The 24634-nt window shown below is 46.8% G+C and overlaps 1 protein-coding gene across 2 annotated transcripts in view; it reads right to left on the reverse strand.

The window, feature by feature from the left end:
* st8sia1 (ST8 alpha-N-acetyl-neuraminide alpha-2,8-sialyltransferase 1) overlaps nt 1-24634 on the reverse strand; it is a 145088-nt gene that overhangs the window by 94156 nt on the left and 26298 nt on the right. The window contains exons 3-4 of one of the 2 annotated variants that reach the window (XM_072471783.1): nt 6061-6141; nt 5373-5482 (exon numbers count right to left, since the gene is read on the reverse strand). In XM_072471783.1, coding sequence (XP_072327884.1) covers nt 5373-5482; nt 6061-6141 — 191 coding nt within the window. Of the gene's footprint in view, nt 1-5372; nt 5483-5996; nt 6142-24634 lie in introns of both variants that reach the window. The other variant, XM_072471784.1, reaches the window with a different exon arrangement.

A 24634-nucleotide genomic window follows, 5' to 3' on the forward strand; every position in this document is an offset into this window, starting at 1 on the left:
GCGCGGGAAACTGTCAGCGGCCGCTGACGCTCCCGCGCATGCGCCACCCGGGGATGTCATTTCCGCTCCAGCTGGCGGGGCAACAAAGGCCGTTTCCGCCAGCTGGCGGGGCGGAAATTCCTCCGGCGCCGGCCTAGCCCCTCAATGTTGGGGCTCGGCCCCCAAAGATGCGGAGCATTCCGCACCTTTGGGGTGGCGCAATGCCCGTCTGATTGGCGTCGTTTTGGGTGCCAGTCGGCGGACATCGCGCCGTTTCGGGAGAATTTCGCCCAAGGTCTTTGTTTAATATTACTTCTGAAAGAGAGCAGCTCCAACGCTCCTCAGCGCCACATTGGGGAGCCGAGCCTTACAATTTTGTGCTGAAGTCTCTGGACTGAGATTTTAACCAATTTACCTTTCAAAATTCCTCATAATTTCAAATGCCAGCGTGGTGGCACAGTGGTTAGCACTGCTGCCTGACAGCTCCAGGGAGTCGGGTTCAATTCCAGCCTCAGGTGACTGTCTGTGTGGAGTTTGCACTTTCTCCCCGTGTCTGCATGGATTTCCTCCGGGTGCCCCGGTTTCCTCCCACTGTCCAAAGGTGTGCAGGTTAGGTGTATTGACTATGCTAAATTGCCCCTTAGTGTCCAAAAGGTTGGGTTGGAGGCGTGGGCTTATAAGTAGGGTGCTCTTTCCAAGGGCCGGTGCTGACTCGATGGACCAAATGGCCTCCTCCTGCACTGTAGGGATTCTACGATTTTAACCCACAACGCTCAGACTCAGAAGCGACAATACGACCCACTGAGCCATGGCTTCAGTCGTGAGTCATTCCCTCCTTCCTGGAGAGAGGCAAGAGCTGGAATGGGAGGCAAGAGCTGGAATGGGGGACAAGAAAATCAAAATGAAAATTAACGTGCAATCAAAATCTCAGCATGCACAGCAGAACATTTAACCAGTGCAAGGAAAATACTGGTGGCTCTTCGAACTGGTTCACCAACCAGTTTGTTTGTTGTACAAGCTACAAATTAGTGTAATTTCTGTTTTAATAAGAGAAATTGTGATGACTAATTTTTGCACAGTCAAAAGAAAAAGAAAAACTTAGACTGGGATTTTCTAGCCCTTCCCACCAGCAGGATCTTCAAGTTCCGATTAAGGCAACTTCGCCCATTTAGTACTCCACAAGGCTCACGGGGAGATTAATCAGGTTAGACCTTCCAAAATGCATTACCTCACATTTGTCCGGATTAAACTCCATCTGCCATCTCTCCACCCAAGTCTCCAAACAATCTAAATCCTGCTGTATCCTCTGACAGTCCTCATCGCTATCCGTAATTCCACCAACCTTTGTGTCGTCTGCAAACTTACTAATCAGACCAGTTACATTTTGCTCCAAATCATTTATATATACTACAAACAGCAACGGTCCCAGCACTGATCCCTGCGGAACACCACTGGTCACAGCCCTCCAATTAGAAAAGCATCCTTCCATTGCTACTCTCTGCCTTCTATGACCTAGCCAGTTCTGTATCCACCTGGCCAGCTCACCCCTGATCCCGTGTGACTTCATCTTTTCTACTAGTCTACCATGAGGGACCTTGTCAAAGGCCTTACTGAAGTCCATATAGACAATATCCACTGCCCTACCTACATCAATCATCTTTGTGACCTCTTTGAAAAACTCTATCAAGTTAGTGAGACACGACCTCCCCTTCACAAAACCATGCTGCCTCTCACTAATACGTCCATTTGCTTCCAAATGGGAGTAGATCCTGTCTCGAAGAATTCTCTCCAGTAATTTCCCTACCACTGAAGTAAGGCTCACCGGCCTGTAGTTCCCTGGATTATCCTTGCTACCCTTCTTAAACAGAGGAACAACATTGGCTATTCTCCAGTCCTCCGGGACATCACCTGAAGACAGTGAGGATCCAAAGATTTCTGTCAAGGCCTCAGCAATTTCCTCTCCAGCATCCTTCAGTATTCTGGGATAGATCCCATCAGGCCCTGGGGACTTAACTACCTTAATATTTTTTAAGACGCCCAACACCTCGTCTTTTTGGATCTCAATGTGACCCAGGCTATCTACACACCCTTCTCCAGACTCAACATCTACCAATTCCTTCTCTTTGGTGAATACTGATGCAAAGTATTCATTTAGTACCTCACCCATTTCCTCTGGCTCCACACATAAGATTCCATTGCCTATCCTTCAGTGGGCCAACCCTTTCCCTGGCTACCCTCTTGCTTTTTATGAACGTGTAAAAAGCCTTGGGATTTTCCTTAACCCTATTTGCCAATTACTTTTCGTGACCCCTTCTAGCCCTCCTGACTCCTTGCTTAAGTTCCTTCCTACTTTCCTTATATTCCGCACAGGCTTCGTCTGTTCCCAGCCTTTTAGCCCTGACAAGTGCCTCCTCCTTTTGCTTTTTGATGAGGCCTACAATATCTCTCGTTATCCAAGGTTCCTGAAAATTGCCGTATTTATCCTTCTTCCTCACAGGAACATGCCGGTCCTGAATTCCTTTCAACTGACACTTGAAAGCCTCCCACATGTCAGATGTTGATTTGCCCTCAAACATCTGCCCCCAATCTAGGTTCTTCAGTTCCCGCCTAATATTGTTATAATTAGCCTTCCCCCAATTTAGCACATTCACCCTAGGACCACTCTCATCCTTGTCCACCAGCACCGAAATGCTCCCCTACTGAAACTTCTAGCACCTGGCCAATACCAGGTCCAGTACCGCCCCTTCCCTAGTTGGACTGTCTACATATTGTTTTATGAAGCCCTCCTGGATGCTCCTTACAAACTCTGCCCCGTCTAAGCCCCTGGCACTAAGTGAGTCCCAGTCAATATTGGGGAAGTTGAAGTCTCCCATCACCACAACCCTGTTGTTTTTACTCTTTTCCAAAATCTGTCTACCTATCTGCTCCTCTATCTCCCGCTGGCTGTTGGGAGGCCTGTAGTAAAACCCCAACATTGTGACTGCACCCTTCTTATTACTGATCTCTACTCATATAGCCTCACTGCCCTCTGAGGTGTCCTCCCGTAGTACAGCTGTGATATCCTCCCTAATCAGTAGCGCAACTCCGCCACCCCTTTTACATCCCCCTCGATCCTGCTGAAACATCTAAATCCTGGAACGTTTATCTGCCAATCCTGCCCTTCCAGGTCTCTGTAATGGCAACAACATCATAGTTCCAAGTACTAATCCAAGCTCTAAGTTCATCTGCCTTACCCGTAATACTTCTTGCATTAAAACATATGCACTTCAGGCCACCAGACCCGCTGTGTTCAGCAGCTTCTCCCTGTCTGCTCTGTCTCAGAGCCACACTGTCCCTATTCCCTAGTTCTCCCTCAATGCTCTCACCTTCTGACCTATTGCTCCCGTGCCCACCCCCCTGCCATACTAGTTTAAACCCTCCCGTGTGACACTAGCAAACCTCGCGGCCAGGATATTTATGCCTCTCCAGTTTAGATGCAACCCGTCCTTCTTATATAGGTCACACCTGCCCCGGAAGAGCTCCCAGTGGTCCAGATAACGGAAACCCTCCCTCCTACACCAGCTGTTTAGCCACGGGTTTAGCTGCTCTATCTTCCTATTTCTAGCCTCACTGGCACATGGCACAGGGAGTAATCCCGAGATTACAACCCTAGAGGTCCTGTCTTTTAACTTTCTGCCTAGCTCCCTGAACTCCTGCTGCAGGACCTCATGTCCCTTCCTGCCTATGTCGTTAGTACCAATATGTACAACGACCTCTGCCAGTTTGCCCTCCCCCTTCAGGATGCCCTCTACCCGTTTGGAAACATCCTGGACCCTGGCACCAGGGAGGCAACATACCATCCTGGAGTCTCTTTCACGTCCACAGAAGCGCCTATCTGTGCCCCTGACTATAGAGTCCCCTATTACTATTGCTCTTCTGCACTTTGACCCTCCCTTCTGAACATCAGAGCCAGCCGTGGTGCCACTGCTCTGGCTGCTGCTGTTTCCCCCTGATAGGCTATCCCCCCCCGACAGTATCCAAAGGGGTATACCTGTTCGAGAGGGGGACAACCACAGGGGATTCCTGCACTGACTGCCTGCCCTTTCTGGTGATCACCCATTTCTCTGCCTGCACCTTGGGTGTGACCACATTTATATAACTGCTATCTATGACGCTTTCTGCCACCTGCATACTCCTAAGCGCATCCAATTGCTGCTCCAACCGAACCATGCGGTCTGTGAGGAGCTCCAGTTGGGTGCACTTTCTGCAGATGAAGCCATCCGGGACGCTGGAAGCCTCCCGGACCTGCCACATCTCACAGTCAGAGCACTGCACCCCTCTAACTGACATTGCATCAATTAATTAGTGAATTGTGTCTCATTTTTGTCAGTTACAATGAAACATCATTGAGGTGAAGTGTTAACTTTGGGGAAAACATGCTCTCACCTGCGCATTTTGAAGAACAAAACCGGAAGTCATCCCACACCCTCCCACCCTATATTTTAGTGGATGAGTAGGACCCGTCAACCAGTCTGCCCATCCTTATGCCGTGCTGCTGGGTATTTCTGATATTATTTCTGATTTCCAGCATTTGCACTATGGTATAGGCTTTGCTGGGTTTCAGTAATTCTATGCGCCAATTATACAATTCTCCCCAACACCTTTCCATAGATTAATTTTCTTCTTTATTCTTTCATGGGATGTGGGCGGCACTGGTAAGGGCGGCATTTGCTGCCCATCCCTAATTGCCCCTTGAACTGAGTGGTTTGCTGGGTCATTTCAGAGGGCAGTCAAGAGTCAGCCACATTGTTGCGGATCTGGAGTTACATCTAGGCCAGACCAGGTAAAGATGGCAGATTTCTCCCCCTAAAGGACATTAGTGAACGAGGTGAGTTTTTACGACAATCGACGATAGCTTTACGTGCCAGAATTCTCCCGCCGTTGGGATTCTCTGTTCCCACTGCCAGGGCATCGCCGCCTGTGGGTTTCCCGGGGGCGTGGGGTTGCTTCAATGAGAAATCCCGCCGCCAGCGAACATCTCCGCTGCCGAGAAACACGAGACGGGGGACCAGAGAATCCAGCCCATGGTCTCCATCACTGAGACTAGGCTTAGATATTCCAGATTTATTAACTGAATTCAAATTTCCTCAGCTGTTGCGGTGGCATTTGAACCCATGTCCCCAGAACATTAGCCTGGACCTCTGGACCACTATTTCAGTGGCTTAACCATCTCCACTGTGACTGTAGTTCGGGAGAACCCATTTCAACAATTCAGACAAGAGATTTATTCAACAGATCCATCAAGTCTATTAAAAAGGTGTGCAGAAGGCAACAAAGGCAGGCGGACCTGGAGTTGAAAGTCAAGAGCAGGAATTTTTTCTTAACTGCAGACAATCATTAAAAAGGTCTCTTACCGCATGACAAAATCCGCCTTGTCGATCTGCCTGCCGCAATCACTCGCCTTCAAAATTCCGCCATTTCCCACCACCGAGCACTTTTTCAGTGGCAACTGGAATGGTGTATCCTGGCAACAAAGAGAGCTGCTTTCAATTACTGGATTCATCCCTTTAGAAAGCCCTTTAGATCTTTAGTTCCCTTTGGCCTTTAAGGCCTGGTAGCTTAAAACAGAATTTCGAAAATACACTCCCTTTACAAATGCTCACTTTGCTTTAAGATCCTTCAAAGGTTTTAGCACGATTACAATCTTTCATGCTTTATATAAGATTTACAATTGCTTAAACGCTATACCGGGTATATGTTTCATGCACTATATCTTATTTAAAATGCTTCATGCACTATTCTAGGTTTAAATTCCCTCAACTTTCTTTTGTTTAAGATCCATTTTACACAATGAAAATAATTGTGCTCTGTCGGCAAGATTAAAACATGCCCAGGAACATTTTGTTTTACAAACTGGAACAGCTTTCATCTCTGTAAATGTATACAGTTTACATATCTACTTTCGTTCCTGGTTTATTTCGTTTTCTAAGAACATTTTGACTGAGTTTCGGGCTGAAGTCAAAACATCGACTGTTAACCTGTGGAAACATGGAGAAGATTTCATTGTTGACAGCGAGCGAGTAGAGGAACTCTCCATCAAACCTGAGGCTCTTTCCCAAGGGAGAGTTCAACTTTGTTACAGCAAACAGTCGCTGGGCATCGCAACATTGTTCGAGGAGCCTCCTACAATGAAACAGGAACCGTTTTAAATGGAAAACAGGTATCATACATGGAAACGTGACAGTAAATTTCACAAATCTGTGCTCCTGGTATGGGGCTGTACCAGGACAGATAATTTAAAAGAAAACCCAGGAGTCTTTTACAAACATATCAATAATAGAAAGGCAATCGATGGAAGGGTTGGGCTGGTTAGGGATCAAAAAGGAAATATTCTTGAGGAGGCTGCAAAACTAATTGTGTATTCTGCACCTGTCTTCACTTGAGGAGAGGGTGCTGTCAGTGTAGAAGTAAAGGAGGGAGGGAGCAGCGATAATGGATTGATTTTTTTTTTTAAACTACAGATGAGGATAAATAAGAAGTAAATTACTGCGGATGCTGGAATCTGAAACAAAAACGGTAAATTTGGCAAAGCTTTGATCAAATTTGGCAAAGCTTGACAGCTTTGGCAAAGGATAAATAAAAATATGGCTTGTTGGAATGTTTTTTGTTGATATTTTCACTCATGCTTGTTTGAGAGCCCAGATTCTCATAAAAGGATTAACTTACTTTGTTCACGTAACTGGAGAGAGGATTGATAGCTTTATATATTAAGCTGGTTTTCCTGTGACTACGTTTGCCAATGACGCAATGCTAATTTGAACATGATAAAGAGGTGTGAAATGCTCATTGCTTCCTGATACTTTAAAAGTCTGGCTGATTGACACTTTTATAAGGTTGTAACAACAACTCTTGTTTGAGAAAATTATGAATGGGTATTTTTGTAAGCAATTACACACACATGCCATTGTCTACATGCAGAGATAGAAATGTCCTTACAGCCCCCGGTAGATACAGACATGAAGCCTTTGACAGTTCAAACATGGACAAAAGAGCTGAATTCCAGAGCTGAGGTGGGAGTGACTGTCCTTGGCATCTAGGCATCATTTAACCGAGTATGGCATCAGGGAGCCCTGCCATCTCTGAATATCCCACAATCAACATCCTGGGGGTTACTGTTGATCAGAAACTGAACTGGACTAGCCATAATAATACTGGAGCTACCAGAGCAGGTTAGGAATTCTATGGCGAGTAACCCATCTCCTGATCCCTCAAAGTCTGTCCGCCATCTACAAGGCAAAATTCAGGAATGTAATAGAATACTGTCCACTTGCTTGGATGAGCGCAGTTCCAATAAACTCAAGAAGCTCAACACCATCCAGGACAAAGCAGCCCGCTTGATTGCTACCCTTTCCACAAACATTCAATCCCTCCACCACCGATGAACAGTGGCAGCCGTGCGTACCATCTACAAGATGCACTGCAGTAACGCGCCAAGGTTCCTTCGGCAACACCTTCCAAGCCCATGACCACTACCATCTAGAAGAGCAAGTGCAGCAGATACCTGGGAACTCCATCACCTAGAGGTTCCCTTCCAAGTCACTCACCACCCCGGCTTGGAAATATATTGCCGTTCCTTCACTATCACTGGGTCAAAATCCTGGAACTCCCTCCCTAACAGCAATGTGGATGTGCCTACACCTCAGGGACTTACGCTCTCCATTTTCTTCCTCATGCATTTCTTGATGTTGGCTGTCATGACATGCGAGCCAAATCCGCAAAGTAATTTCTGAGGGCACAGCCGTGGTCTACAAATTGTGTTTTTGGTGCCTTGTCGGGAGGAGCTGGTCGGAAAATTAAACCTTTTCTTGAGGATATCAGGTCAGAGTGCATAATAAAATTACGAGAAAATCTGGTGTTCGGCATTCCCTGAACGGCTGGCTGTCCTTCCATTGGATCCAACAGTTTTATGGGAAAAACACATCATGGTGTATATGGGCAGTGAACGTTTTGACCATTTATTCCTTCGACCTATGTCTTCCTATGTGTACACATCACAACTATGGTCATTTTTATTTCATTTGAAAGGTTACACTCAAAGTCTTTTGCCCATCTAAACAGCTAATATAATTTGCTAAGTGAGGGGTGGTCTGTAAACTATTGTCACTACACCTGGCTTGGTCCGGTCTAAAAATGACAAATTCGCATTGGCTGTCCTGTGGTTCAGCATGTTTTACTGGGGGCGGGGGGGGGGGGGGGGTGGGGGTGAGGTGGGGGAGCACCTTACATACCTGCAGCCTCTACCGCTGAGAAGGACATGAGCAGCAAATACATGGGAACACCACCACCTGCAAGTTCCCCTCCAAGTCACACACTATCCTGACTTGGAACTATGGGCAGGATTCTTCATTCTTCCCGCCACGTGCTTCTCGGCAGCGCGCCGTTCGCTGGTGGTGGGATTCTCCACTTCTGCCTCTTATCAATGGGATTGCCCATTGAATCCACCCCACGTCGGGAAACACGTGGGTGGGGGTGCGCTGCCGGCGGGAACAGAGAATCCCAATGGCCGGAAGATTCCGGTCTATATCACCGTCCCTGCACTGTCGCTGAGTCACAATCCTGGAATTCTCTCCCTAACAGCACTGTGGGTGTACCTACACTGCAAGGGCTACAGTGGTTCAAGAAGGTGGCTCACCACCATCTTCGCAAGCGCAATAAAAATGCAGCACCCACACCCAGTTCAAGAATTAAAAGAAATCATATGCCCACTAACGATGACGTTTTTTACTAGCTTCCAGAAGAGAAATAACATCTACCTTATCCGCTGCACACACACAGTTTGGTTTGCGCACAATTCATCCTTGGATAAATATCCTAATGCACTCGGGGTGTCATCTCGTTGACATTTATCTTTTTAGGTTCTGACTTTTACACTGCAGGCCTATAAATGTTTATAAAGAATGACCGTCTATGAAAAGCATCACTTCAACAACAGTTGGTGTCAATAGAAGGTTCTGTTTAAACATTCAAGACCTATTATTAAAAGTCTCTTCTGAACCAGAACACTGGCACAACATGTCCTATGTAACTTCAGTTTTCCTGACCGCTTTGCGAGTCTGCGATGCAACGGAGTGCATGCTGCAGGTGTACCCATTTGGAATGCATCACAGAATACTCACTGATATTCTGTTTGGTATCTTTATCCGGCTTGGAGCTTTGCAGGTCTGTTTTGTAAAATGGTCCCAATGAAAACTTCTTTTTTTGGCTGAATTTTGTTGAATACCAAATCTATTGATAAATTCTGTCATCAAACCTTCACAGTGGGGCTGGAACACGGTGAGGTTTCCCATTATTTCTTGGCCAGGGAAGGGAGCAGGAATAGGGGAGTTATGTGGCTTAGACTGAAAGAAAGATAATCAGCTCACCCATTCTTCTGTATATTTTTATGTTTTACAAATAACGCAACAACCCCTCAAAACGGACACAGTCCAGCAGAATGCTTCTTCATACATCAATGAAGAAAAATTCAGAACACCAACACAGTAAGTTCAGCTTAATCATTAAAGTTGGTTCCTAGGCAGCACGGTGGCGCACTGGGTTAGGCCTGCTGCCTCACGACGCCGAGGTCCCAGGTTCGATCCCGGCTCTGGGTCACTATCCGTGTGGAGTTTGCACATTCTCCCCGTGTTTGCGTGGGTTTCACCCCCACAACCCAAAGATGTGCAGGCTGGGTGGATTGGCCACGCTAAATTGCCCCTTAATTGGAAAAAATTAATTGGGTACTCTAAATTTTTTTTTAAACTTAGTTCCTCCGTATATATGGTCAAAGAGACACAGCCTGAGTGAGTGGGACACAGACAGAGTGAGAATTTGAAACTTGGTAATTTGGTGCAGTGAGGTAACCAGGAAAGGTAAGTGGTTAATCTAATTGTGCTGTTTTTCAGTTAAAAGTGCAGTGTAGATTAGTGTCTGATTGGCTGAAGCTGCCCCCACCCTAATTGCTGAGAGGCAGTTATCTGGCAGTCACTTGAGGCCTGTTTAGGGGCACAAAGGTATACATTGTATTTTTCTCTTTGAAGTTTTAGTGTGAGTCATCCTGAAGTCTGTATAAAAGACAGACAGAAAGCGTACTCAGTAAGCGTTGCGCTGGTCAAAGAGAGACAGCCTGAGTGAGTGAGACACAGACAGAGTGAGAATTTGAAACTTGGTAATTTGGTGCAGTGAGGTAATTCGGTGCTGTGTGGGAGAAGGTGCTTTTTCCCGACTGTTTTGTTCTCTCTCTTTCTTCGGGCCTAATTTCAGGAGCCGTTCAGAGGAAGAGGAGCAGTCTCTGAGTATAAAAATCTAACGGTAACTACCTGTTTTCCAGGTTTTTTTTCAAAAGTAACGTCAGAGGGAAGCTGTGATCTGATTGGTTGATAGCAAATCTGCCCCAAATTTTTAAAAAAACACAGCTAAACTCGTAAACTTAAATTAAACTAATTAATTAATTAGAGATGGCTGGTTAGGTGATGTGCTTGAGCTGCTTGATGTGGGAGCTGGCAGATCCCATTGCGAGCTGCAGCGACCACATCTGCAGTAAGTGTTGGCTGCTCGAAGAGCTCCGGCTCAGAGTTGATGAGCTGGAGTCTGAGCTTCAAACACTGAGGCACATCCGGGAGTGGGAGACCTACCTGGACACTGTGTTTCAGGAGGCAGTCACACCTGTCAGAGTAAGTAGTTTAAATCCTGCCAGTGGCCAGGGACAGCAGGGTGTGACTGCAAGTCAGGCAGGTAAAGGGAACCAGCAGTCAGGAACTCAGGAGCCTCAGCCCTTGACCCTGTCCAACAGGTATGAGGCACTTACTCCCTGTGTGGATGGCGAACAGGGCTGCAGGAAGGATGAGTCAGCTGACCAAGGCACCGTGATTCAGTAGGCCATTCAAGGGGAGGGAGTAAATAGGCAAGTTGTAGTTGTAGGGGATTCTATTATCAGGGGGATAGATAGTATCCTTTGTGAGCAGGGTAAAGAGTCCCGCATGGTATGTTGCCTGCCCGGTGCTAGGGTGTGGGACATCTCTGACCGGCTTGAAAGGATACTGGAGAGGGAGGGGGAGGTTCCAGTTGTTGTGGTCCATGTCGGTACCAACAACATAGGCAAGTCTAGGAAAGAGGACCTGTTTAGAGATTACAAAGAGCTAGGATTCAAATTTAAAAAACGGTCCTCAAGGGTCATAATCTCCGGATTACTGCCCGAGCCACGTGCAAATTGGCATAGGGAGGCAAGAATAAGGGAAGTTAACACGTGGCTGAAAGAGTGGTGTGGGAAAGAGGGGTTCCTTTTCATGGGACACTGGCATCAGTTTTGGGACAGGGGAGACCTATACCGTTGGGATGGTCTCCACCTGAACCGAGCTGGGACCAGTGCTCTGGCGAAAAGAGTAAATAGGGTCGTCAATAGGACTTTAAACTAGAGATTGGGGGGGGAAGGGAAAGTCAGGGAACCAAGAGGTGAAGTAATCAGTGGGAAGCGTAGCTGCTTAGGAATACAAAAAAGCACGAAAAGACAAAACTCAGGAGAGGTTACGATAGTCCCCATCCCACAAAATATGACACAGTGTATGGAAAGGCTCAGTAAACCAAGGTCCACCACACTAAGAAAACAAAAAGGGACGGTCAATAGAGAATTAAAGGTGCTATATTTAAATACGCTCCAGTGTACGGAACAAGGTAGATGAGCTTGTGGCCCAGATTGTGACTGGCAGGTATGATGTGGTAGGCATCACAGAGACGTGGTTGCAGGGGGTTCAGGACTGGCATTTAAACATCCAGGGATTCACAACCTATCGAAAAGACAAGAGAGGTGGGCAGAGGGGGCAGGGTTGCCTTGTTAATTAGGAATGAAATCAAATCAATAGAACTAAACGACATAGGGTCAGATGATGTGGAGACTGTGTGGGTAGAGTTGAGGAACCACAAAGGCAAAAAAACCATAATGGGAGTTATGTACAGGCCTCCTAACAGTGGTCAGGACCAGGGGCACAAAATGCACCACAAAATAGAAAGTGCATGTCAGAAAGGCAAGGTCACAGTGATCATGGGGGACTTCAATATGCAGGTGGACTGGGTAAATAATGCTGCCAGTGGACCCAAGGAAAGGGAATTCATTGAATGTTTACAACAAACAAAGAACAAAGAAATGTACAGCACAGGAACAGGCCCTTCGGCCCTCCAAGCCCGTGCCGACCATGCTGCCAGACTAAACTACAATCTTCTACACTTCCTGGGTCCGTATCCCTCTATTCCCATCCTATTCATGTATTTGTCAAGATGCCCCTTAAATGTCACTATCGTCCCTGCTTCCACCACCTCCTCCGGTAGTGAGTTCCAGGCACCCACTACCCTCTGCGTAAAAAACTTGCCTCGTACATCTACTCTAAACCTTGCCCCTCTCACCTTAAACCTATGCCCCCTAGTAATTGACCCCTCTACCCTGGGAAAAAGCCTCTGACTATCCACTCTGTCTATGCCCCTCATAATCTTGTATACCTCTATCAGGTCTCCCCTCAACCTCCTTCGTTCCAGTGAGAACAAACCAAGTTTATTCAACCGCTCCTCATAGCTAATGCCCTCCATACCAGGCAACATTCTGGTAAATCTCTTCTGCACCCTCTCTAAAGCCTCCACATTCTTCTGGTAGTGTGGCGACCAGAATTGAACACTATACTCCAAGTGTGGCCTAACTAAGGTTCTATACAGCTGCAACATGACTTGCCAATTCTTATACTCAATGCCCCGGCCAATGAAGGCAAGCATGCCGTATGCCTTCTTGACTACCTTCTCCACCTGTGTTGCCCCTTTCAATGACCTGTGGACCTGTACTCCTAGATCTCTTTGACTTTCAATACTCTTGAGGGTTCTACCATTCACTGTATATTCCCTACCTGCATTAGACCTTCCAAAATGCATTACCTCACATTTGTCCGGATTAAACTCCATCTGCCATCTCTCCGCCCAAGTCTCCAAACAATCTAAATCCTGCTGTATCCTCCGACAGTCCTCATCGCTATCCGCAATTCCACCAACCTTTGTGTCGTCTGCAAACTTACTAATCAGACCAGTTACATTTTCCTCCAAATCATTTATATATACTACAAAGAGCAAAGGTCCCAGCACTGATCCCTGTGGAACACCACTGGTCACAGCCCTCCAATTAGAAAAGCATCCTTCCATTGCTACTCTCTGCCTTCTATGGCCTAGCCAGTTCTGTATCCACCTTGCCAGCTCACCCCTGATCCCGTGTGACTTCACCTTTTGTACTAGTCTACCATGAGGGACCTTGTCAAAGGCCTTACTGAAGTCCATATAGACAACATCCACTGCCCTACCTGCATCAATCATCTTAGTGACCTCCTCGAAAAACTCTATCAAGTTAGTGAGACACGACCTTCCCTTCACAGGAGGGCTTTTTGGAACAGCTTGTGATGGAGCCCACGAGGGAACAGGCCATTCTGGACTTAGTGTTATGTAATGAGCCAGACTTGATGAAAGATCTTAAAGTAAGGGAACACTTAGGAGGCAGTGATCATAATATGGTAGAATTCAATCTGCAATTTGAAAGAAAGAAGGTAGAATCAGATGTAAAGGTGTTACAGTTAAATAAAGGTAACTACAGGGGCATGAGGGAGGAACTGAAAATCGACTGGGAGCAGAGCCTAGTGGGAAAGACAGTAGAACAGCAATGGCAGGAGTTTCTGGGAGTAATTGAGGACACAGTACAGAGGTTCATCCCCAAGAAAAGAAAGGTTATCAGAGGGGGGATTAGGCAGCCATGGCTGACAAAGCAAGTTAGGGAATGCATCAAAGCAAAAGAGAAAGCCTATAATGTGGCAAAGAGTAGTGGGAAGTCAGAAGATTGGGAAGGCTACAAAAACAAACAGAGGATAACAAAGAGAGAAATAAGGAAAGCGAGGATCAAATATGAAGGTAGGCTAGCCAGTAACATTAGGAATGATAGTAAAAGTTTCTTTAAATACATTATAAACAAACGGGAGGCAAAAGTTGACATTGGGCCGCTCATAAATGACGCTGGTAATCTAGTGATGGGAGACAAGGAAATAGCTGAGGAACTAAATAAGTACTTTGCGTCAGTCTTCACAGTAGAAGACATGAGTAATATCCCAACAATTCAGGAGAGTCAGCTGAATGGCTTACTTCTGTTCCTATAATTCCTTTGTTCCAATCAATGAAAGGATACCCCAAGGAGAGGGGAACAACAGGATACCGCCATCAGTACAAGTCATGGCTTGGCAGTGTACACTCTTGTTCGTATACAGGATCTAGAAAGTCAAGGATTCTTGTACCCTGCAAAGACTCACAACACAACGGACCTTACTCCTCTCAAGCCAAATCAAAGGCACCATTCAGGCCCCGTCATTACCGGAAACCTAAGCCATTTTCCATCGAGGAAACCGCACCAACAAGAAGAATCATCAAGACACCCATCGCAGAAACATAGAAAATAGGAGCAGAAGAAGGCCATTCAGCCCTTCGAGCCTGTTCCGTCATTCATTATGATCATGGCTGATCATCCAACTCAATAGCCTAATCTCGCTTTCCCCCATATCCTATGATTCCCTTCACCCTAAGTGCGATATCTAACTGCTCCTTGAAAACATATTTTGGCCTCAACTACTTCCTGTGGTAATGAATTTCACAAACATGGAAAGCTGCCAACAACAAACAGATCCCCCAAGCGCTCAATCCCAGCTCTCTGCCCCTGCCGAAACCCCCCATCCAGCCTCCCCCGCGCAAACCGGTGGTTCCCACAAATTGGGGCCCACACCGACGCTCCCTACACTCCCATATGCCCCCGTCACTGTCCCCATACCCTCAGAGCTGCCACCACCACCGGGCTTGTGGAGTACCGAGCCGGCGAGAACAGCAGAGGTGCCGTTATCAGTGCCCCCTGGATAAACATCGTTACTACTGCTCTAACCTACTCCACCGAGCTAAACAGAGACACACTAGAATAGAGGCCGTCAGGGCCAAGGGTACTCACATCACTCTTATACATTGAACAAATCAAACTACTCCTATCTCTAGACACCCAGTGGTACCATTTAGGCCCTGCCATCAACAAGATTCCATCCACTTCTCCTCACCACAGCAACCCTAACAACAGAATGATATGCCCACCGTACATTCCATGAGCCAAGTAATCAAGTAACCACTGTCACTAACCAAGCAGCCTATAAATATAAAAGACCAATCCAAGAAAGACTACATATCCCAGAATTAACTCACCCCACCCAGGCATGCATCAGTACATATTCCCCCAACTCCTACACCAGAGATGCCAAGGAAGAAACAAAAAAATAACCCAGTCTTTTCTGGGGTACATGGTCTGTCTCTACTTACATAGGAGACAAGCAAGGATTCCTTAATCTCAAAATAACAAAAGTACAAAAGAAAAACACGGCACCAATAGTTCTAACCAGAGTTTCCTTCACCCTCAATGAGGACCTATATGACCATACCAATCACCCCCATATTAAACCACCTACCTGCCACCCTGCTGTGGTAGAACACCCATTGGTCGTGATTTAACTAAATGGGAACAAAGACCCATAATGAGTGGGTTTAGCCATATGTTTCCCGGCTCGCAGTGCCGAGAGACACAACGCTATCAAACGTCACTCGGGTTAGATCGGGGGTCTCAGCAGGGAACGTGCGGCCAAACAGCACCGTTTTCTGCACTCCGCCCGCTGGAACTCCTCAGTGTAGCAAGAGATCGGGACACCCCCGCCGCGGCAACCAAACCCCTCCCCAAGCCCCAGCTCACTATGAGGGGTACCTGCCCCCCCCCCCGCACCCCCGCCCAACACCTGGCCCAATCGGCGCCACACAAAAAATGCCAGATTGGCAGTGTGAACCTGGTATCTTGGAAGTGCCCCTGCCAAACGACAGTGCCAGGGTGCCCGGGTGGCACCAGCAGTGCCAGGGTACCACCCTGCCCAAAGGGCACGCACCTTAGGGGGCCTCCAATCCCCTGGGAGATCCCCATGAGTGCTGTTCCATCTGGTCCCCGTTGGTGGAGACCAGCACTGAACGGTGCTCGCCTGAGGTCTCCGAGGCAAAGGGAGCAGGGTCTCCCTGCTTCTACCGCACTGCTTTTCGGGCACAGCGTGGCCAATCGATCACACACCTTATCTAAAAATAAACAGAATGGTACGAAAGATGTATTCCCTCTGTGTAAAAGTACGGATTACAGCACATAAATAAACCAGGTAATTACTGCATAACCCTCATATCATACAACCATCACAGCATGAATTTCATAGTGTAACAGGATAACAGGTGGCAAACGCCCCTGTGCTTATGTACCATACACCCTTGTCAGGATAAAAGGCAATAACATGAAATCAGGAGTATCATCACAAAAGAACAAAGTTCAGGGTTAATGATGAACTACAGGATAATATAACCATCCATGGACCTGAAAAGGTTAAAGCCACGACAGGAGCGTCAAAGCCATGACAGGAGCGTCAAGCAACAACCTGGATCCATCCAGAGTTTCAGCGAAGTCCTTGTACCGCCGCCATGTTGTTGCCCTGAAGCCCCAGTAAAGAAACATCTAGGCTCCGGCTGGTGGTGAAGACCCATCATGTCCAGCTGCCTCCAACCCTTCACGATGAACAGCAATACAAGACAACGTAAGGCCCATGGTCAAAGTTTTCGACTGACCCCAGGCCTCAAAGACTGGACACAATATGCTCCGTCGAACTCAAAATGGCCAATCTTCAAATCGAGATTGTGGAAGCATCACAGCCAGTTCTCAAATTCGGCTGGGAATTCAGCCACAGCTTCTCTTAGGCGACAAGGCACACAAACACTCCTTCCCCAGCTCCAACTCCCCGAATCAATCAGGATGTTCGACAGGCTATGCCACAGGGTTTTAAAGGACTGCAGGCGAGGCTCCCACTGAGGAAACTGCCCTATCGACTGACAGGATTCTCTTCTCCATTTCAGCCATTCTCTTTAATATATCTTGCAGTTTATCAATGTGAGCACTAATAATCTGTGCCGGGGATTCAAGACCTTCGTCCACAACTTCATTCACAATGGCAGCCATCATCTCGACGCCAATAGCATCCCTGAAGCGTAGGCCCGTTCAACAGCGAATCCGCCACCGCAAACTGGGCCCCACCCCGCCGTCTCCGACTGCCGCCATCAACCAAGGAGTTTCTTGCCTTAACTCAGCTCCCCATTGCCAAACTTTAACCAGGATCTTCCAGGAACACAGCACAGATCACACACATCAGGATCAAATAATTGTAGGTTGTGCTTCAGGGTTTAAAAAAAGATTAAAAGAGTAGCAGCGCCAGAGCTTGTAAAAACGCAGCCACTCCTGTGCTTACATCACGTGACCCCCTCCCCCACCCCACCCCAGTTCACCAGTTCTAGTTAGCCCAGCGCCCAGTGCAGTCATTATAGTTTCCGCATCAGGCAGAAAACGAATATGTCGGGCAGAGTTAGGATGTGAATTTGGTTTCCACAGTGCGACGAGCACTCGGCCTTCTTGAGAAGGTGGCTCAGGCGGCGTGTTCCCCTCGGGCACCGGCAATGCTTGTTTCGGTGTTATCTTGATGCCAGATACATACAGGCCAGTCCCAGAATGGACACAAGTTTCCTCCCCTAAAGGGATCTAGTGAATCAATGGGATTTTTAACAACAACCTGACACAAACACCTCATGTAAACTGGAACTCAAGTTTTCAAATTGCTGTGGTAGGATCTGAGCTCATTTTCTCTGGATTGATAGCTCAGTAACATAACACGACAATACTCTACCCAGGTTTGTATACTGGCCTAATCATACTACATCATCTTAACATAATATTTACAAGCAAGTACACTGACTGACTATACAACTGTAAGTACTCACACCGTTTTACTTCCTTTTGGGCTCAGTCAACCCATATTCAAATACATGTCAACGGAACTCACTTGCCACGAGTCTGCAGAGATGCATTTTCCTGTGAAAAGGGAAGATACACAAACACCTCCAAACTACTTGGGACTTTTCTAGTTCCATCGCTGCCATGGATCACACCTTCTGGCTGCGATTCTCCTGAATGAATTCTAAGTAGTGCTGCCAGTGGGAAAATCGGCCTGTTTCCGCTGAACCTGCCAGTGTAAATGAGGCTCCATTCAATGTATTCAAATGAGCCAACTCTTCCCCCACGGGAGTCACGTTGGCCCCAACTCCCCAGGCGTGTGATTCGCTGGAGTCGGGAATCAGCTGTTTGTCTCTGACAAGTGGGGGCACCACTAAAATGCTCCCCGCAGCACTGACTATCATTTCAGCCGAGAAGATCAGCACCACACATCCTAGAGCGATTGTTTGATGCAGTGGACAAGAGGGGGGGGGGCACCCTATTCCCCTTGGCTAGCAGGAGACCACCAGCAAATGCAATAAATCGTGCCTGGGATCCAGTGGCAAAGGTCATGAGTGCCAACAGCCTGACCAAGAGGGCCTGCATCCAATGCTGGAAGAAGATGAATGACCTCCTTCAAGCTGCAAGGGTGAGTACCCACCTCTCTGCCCCTGGCATCACTCCCATCTTGAACCACTGGCATCTCACCCTTAATCCCCTCCATGCCGCCTCACAGGCCTGCAACACCCCTACTCCTCCTGAGCCTGACGGCTAACCAACCATCACCATTCCTGCTGCCCAGAGCAGCCCTGAATAGCTGCTGCCCACAACGACCTTGCACACGCGGTCACGGACACTGGCCCACGCCACCTCGTAGCCGTCCATGGGCTCCTGGCCACTAGATCTCTCCCTTCACTTTGTCAGTAATTGTTCCTCATTTGCTGCTGAGAGTGGACGCGCCTCTGAGGCTTCATGGCGACTGGATCCAAAAGTGCTGTCGCAAGGCACAAGCCCACCCCTCACTATGCCTGGCCCGCGACCCTCAGGCCTTACCTCTGACTGGTTCTTCCCCCCTGCTCCTTACTTGGAGATTGAGGCAGCTAAGACAGATGAATGAGCAATGGTTGATGGGCTTTGGAAAGGAGGCACATAACGAGCAGGAATGTGAGATGGCGCTGGTGCTTTCAGAGGCGAGGTGGGATGCACCGTGGTTGCTCAGGTTTGAACATCATGCGACCCTATCCCTGTCAAGTAGCCACACTCCATACAGCAGAGCAGCCAGACCATCCACCCGTCCCCGCCCAACAACCCCCACCACTCCCATGCCATTACCTTGACTGTCCAGCCCTGTCTCCATGAGTGACATGGAGCCAGCTAGCCCTATGGGATGGAAAGCTTCAAGCTCCCTCCCGCCCTTATCAAGAACCCAAATCCCCCCAGGCCCGTGGCGGCAGCATCAAGGTGGATTTATCTCGGCGCTGTAGCCCTCATGAAGAGATTTCCAGAAACTCTGATAGGGGGTCCTCATTGAGGGACCCTTGAGTCTTCTTACCTGAGCTGTGGTAGATGCTTGTGTGGCGGAAATGTGACAACTGTCCAGGCATGTGGTTACAGTGAACCCACTGCCAAAGGATTGACGCTATACAAAGATATCTGTCATTTCAGGAAGCTAGGCAGAGTTTTTTTAAAAACAGAGAGGGAAAAAAGCAGCAATGTAAAGCTTATCAGTTTTGTAATAGGCAAGTAAAGAAAAAAGCCATTGGAATTATATCTGCTATCCAGGAAGGTTCAGAGACTTGTGAAAAAAAATACAGACTTAAAAACTGCAGTTAGAAACACCTGCCTTCTCTAGAGCACTCTTAAGAAAAAAAAGAGACACCTCCTTTTTTTAAAAACTGCAGTCAGAAAGAGCATCTGCTTAGAAGAAGAGGCACTAAATAGCAAATGGAATGTGGCGAGCTATAAAAACAAACAAAACTAATCCCGCCTTTGAAATAGTATGGACTAGTCAATCAAGAGACTTGTAAAAGGTAATGGACTTGGAAATTGAATGTAAACTATGCTGTTCAAAGCTTTTAGTCTTCTCAGCAAGCCCAGTCAATTGAAAAATTTAAAGAGGAATGAAATTGGATGTGAAAAAGCCACGTCAAAGGTATCCAACACACCAAAGGGAAGAGCTTTATCTTCACCTGCCCCACCCACTCACATAACTGGTTGGCAGTTAAGTGTCAGTCACTTTAATCTACTTTGATCTAAAAGCAGGTGGGGGAGGGAATTCAACTCAGGCGAATTTAAAAAGAGCAACTTGTAACTCACTCCCAGTGAGTTCTCCCTGTGAGACAGAGAGGACACAGCCAGAGTGTGACAGCAAAGAGTGAGTTTGGGAATTTGAATCTTGGTGGGAATTCGAAGCTGGGTGGGGAGGAGGTGCTTTTTATCCCTGGTAAGTGACTGGTAAGTAGTTTTTCTTTTCATTGTCTAATTTATTTATTTTTTCTTTCGTTTTTTGGAATTGTAGTTGTATAAGTTTACCTAAGGTTTAAGACATGGCAGGAGATCTCAGACCCGTGTCATGCTCCTCGTGTGCGATGTGGGAGCTCAGGGACTCGTCCACTGTCCCTGGCTCCTTCACGTGCAAGAAGTATGTCCAGTTGCACCTCCTGTTAGACCGCTTGTCGGCTCTGGAGCTGCGGATGGACTCACTTTGGAGCTTCCGCGATGTTGAGGATGTCATGGATAGCACGGTTTAGCGAGTTGGTCACACCGCAGGTGAAAGGTACTGAGGGAGATAGAAAGTGGGTGACCAAAAGACAGAGCAAGAGTAGGAAGGCAGTACAGGTGTCCCCTGCGGTCATCTCTCTGCAAAACAGATATACCGCTTTGGATACTGTTGAGGGAGATGGCTCACCAGGGGAAGGCAGCTGCAGCCAGGTTCATGGCACCGTGGCTGGCTCTGCTGCACAGCTGAGCAGGAAGAAGAATGGCAGAGCTATAGTGATAGGGGACTGAATCGTAAGGGGAATAGACAGGCGGTTCTGCGGACGCAATCGAGACTCCAGGATGGTATGTTGCCTCCCTGGTGCAAGGATCAAGGATATCTCGGAGCGGCTGCAGGACATTCTGTGGGGGGGGGGGGGGTGAACAGCCAGCTGTCATGGTGCACATAGGCACCAACGATATAGGTAAAAAATGGGACGAGGTCCTACAAGCTGAATTCAGGGAGTTAGGAGTTAAACTAAAAAGTAGGACCTCAAAGTTAGTAATCTCAGGATTGCTAGCAGTGCCATGAGCTAGTCAGAGTAGGAATGTCAGGTTAGATAAGATGGATGCGTGGCTCGAGAGATGGTGCAAGAGGGAGGGATTCAAATTCCTGGGGCATTGGAACCGGTTCTGGGGGAGGTGGGACCAGTACAAACCGGACGGTCTGCACCTGGGCAGGACTGGAACCGATTTCCATGGGGGGGGGGGTTGCTAAAGCTGTTGTGGAGGGTTTAAACTAATGTGGCAGGGGGATGGGAACCAATGCAGGAAGTTGGAAGGTAGTAAAACAGGGACAGAAACAAAAGGCAGTAAGGGGGAAAGTGTAAGGCAGAGAAGCCATAGTCAAAAATCAAAAAGAGCGACAGTACAAGGTACAGTGACTGAGGGGAGCTCAGTGAATAGGACCAGTAATACTAAAAGGAATACAACGGGAAGTAAAATCATTAATGGTAAGCGACATGGCAGGTTGTTACATGAAGATATGGGTTCAATGACAAGGAAAATGAGGAGAAAAGTTAAGAGGAAATATAACTTAGGAGAGGTTACTGATCGAGGTGTTAAGATTCAAAACAGAGGTAAAAAAAAGCCAACATAAGTGCACTTTACCTGAATGCTCATAGTATTCGGAATAAGGTAAATAAGTTGATGGCGCAAATCATCGTGAATGACTATGATTTAGTGGCCATTACTGAAACATGGTTAAAGGATGGTCACGACTGGGAGTTAAATATCCAAGGGTATCAAACTATTCGGAAGGACACAGTGGATGGTAAGGGAGATGGTGTAGCTCTGTTATTTAAGGATGACATCCGGGCAATAGTAAGGGATGACATTGGTGCTATGGAGGATAAGGGTAGAAATCAGGAATAGTAAGGCGAAAAAGTCACTGATAGGAGTAGTCTATAGACCACCAAATAGTAACATTATGGTGGGGCAGGCAATAGACAAAGAAATAACGGATGCATGTAGAAACGGTACAGCAGTTATCATGGGGGATTTTAATCTACATGTCGATTGGTTTAACCAGGTCGGTCAAGGCCACCTTGAGGAGGACTTTATAGAATGTAGCCGCGATAATATCCCAGAACAGTATGTAATGGAACCTACGAGGGAACAAACGGTCCTAGATCCGGTCCTGTGTAATGAGACAGGATTGATTCATGACCTCATAGCTAGGGATCCTCTCGGAAGGAGCAATCACAATATGGTGGAATTTAAAATACAGATGGAGGTTGAGAAGGTAAAATCAAACACTAGTGTTTTGTGCTTAAACAAAGGAGATTACAATGGGATGAGAGAAGAACTAGCTAAGGTAGACTGGGAGCAAAGACTTTATGGTGAAATGGTTGAGGAACAGTGGAGAACCTTTTCACAGTGCTCAGCAAAGGTTTATACCAACAAAAAGGAAGGGCGGTAGAAAGAGGGAAAATCGACCGTGGATATCTCAGGAAATAAGGGAGAGTATCAAATTGAAGGAAAAAGCATACAAAGTTGCAAAGATTAGTGGGAGACTGGAGGACTGGAAAATCTTTAGGGGGCAACAGAAAGCTACTAAAAAAGCTATAAAGAAGAATAAGATAGATTATGAGAGTAAACTTGCTCAGAATATAAAAACAGATAGTAAAAGTTTCTACAAATATATAAAACAAAAAAGAATGGCTAAGGTAAATATTGGTCCTTTAGAGGATGAGAAGGGAGATTTAATAATAGGAGATGTGGAATTGGCTGAGGAACTGAACAGGTTTTTTGGGTCGGTCGTCTCAGTGGAAGACACAAATAACATGCCAGTGACTGATAGAAATGAAGCTATGACAGGTGAGGACCTTGAGAGGATTGTTATCACTAAGGAGGTAGTGATGGGCAAGCTAATGCGGCTAAAGGTAGACAAGTCTCCTGGCCCTGATGGGATGCATCTCAGAGTACTAAAAGAGATGGCTAGGGAAATTGCAAATGCACTCGTGATAATTTACCAAAATTCACTAGACTCTGGGGTGGTCCCGGCAGATTGGAAATTAGCAAACATGACACCATTGTTTAAAAAAGGCGGTAGGCAGAAAGCGGGTAATTATAGGCCAATGAGCTTAACTTCGGTAGTAGGGAAGATACTGGAATCTATCATCAAGGACGAAATAGCGAGGCATCTGGATGGAAATTGTCCAATTGGGTTCATAAAGGGCAGGTCGTGCCTAACTAATTTAGTGGAAATTTTTGAGGACATTACCAGTGCGGTAGATAACGGGGAGCCAATGGATGTGGTATATCTGGATTTCCAGAAAGCCTTTGACAAGGTGCCACACAAAAGGTTGCTGCATAAGATAAAGATGCATGGAATTAAGGGGATAGTAGTCGCTTGGATAGAGGATTGGTTAATTAATAGAAAGCAAAGAATGGGGATAAATGGGTGTTTCTCTGGTTGGTAATCAGTAGCTAGTGGTGTCCCTCAGGGATCAGTGTTGGGCCCACAATTGTTCACAATTTACATAGATGATTTGGAGTTGGGGACCAAGGGCAATGTGTCCAAGTTTGCAGACGACACTAAGATGAGTGGTAAAGCAAAAAGTGCAGAGGATACTGGAAGTCTGCAGAGGGATTTGGATAGGCTAAGTGAATGGGCTAGGGTCTGGCAGATGGAATACAATGTTGACAAATGTGAGGTTATCCATTTTGGTAGGAATAACAGCAAAAGGGATTATTATTTAAATGATAAAATATTAAAACATGCTGCTGTGCAGAGAGACCTGGGTGTGCTAGTGCATGAGTTGCAAAAAGTTGGTTTACAGGTGCAACAGGTGATTAAGAAGGCGAATGGAATTTTGTCCTTCATTGCTAGAGGGATGGACTTTAAGACTAGGGAGGTTATGCTGCAATTGTATAAGGTGTTAGTGAGGTCACACCTGGAGTGTTGTGTTCAGTTTTGGTCTCCTTACTTGAGAAAGGACGTACTGGCACTGGAGAGTGTGCAGAGGAGATTCACTAGGTTAATCCCAGAGCTGAAGGGGTTGGATTATGAGGAGAGGTTGAGTAGACTGGGTCTGTACTCATTGGAATTTAGAATGATGAGGGGGGATCTTATATAAAATTATGAAGTGAATAGATAGGATAGATGCGGGCAGGTTGTTTCCACTGGCGGGTGAAAGCAGAGTATAGCCTCAAAATAAGGGGAAGTAGATTTAGGACTGAGTTTAGGAGGAACTTCTTCACCCAAAGGGTTGTGAATCTTGTGAATTCCTTGCCCAGTGAAGCAGTAGAGGCTCCTTCATTAAATGTTTTTAAGATAAAGATAGTTATTTGAAGAATAAAGGGATTAAGGTGTTCGGGCCGGAAAGTGGAACAGAGTCCACGAAAGATCAGCCATGATCTCATTGAATGGCGGAGCAGGCTCGAGGGGCCAGATGGCCTACTCCTGCTCCTAGTTCTTATGTTCTTATCTTTGATATTCTCAGGTTGGGAGAGAGTTTAAAGGTTCATAAGGCTACAGAGAGAAGTTTTGCCACAGGACCC

Source organism: Scyliorhinus torazame, chromosome 13 (genome assembly GCF_047496885.1).
Source record: "Scyliorhinus torazame isolate Kashiwa2021f chromosome 13, sScyTor2.1, whole genome shotgun sequence".
Classification (NCBI taxonomy): Eukaryota; Metazoa; Chordata; class Chondrichthyes; order Carcharhiniformes; family Scyliorhinidae; genus Scyliorhinus; species Scyliorhinus torazame.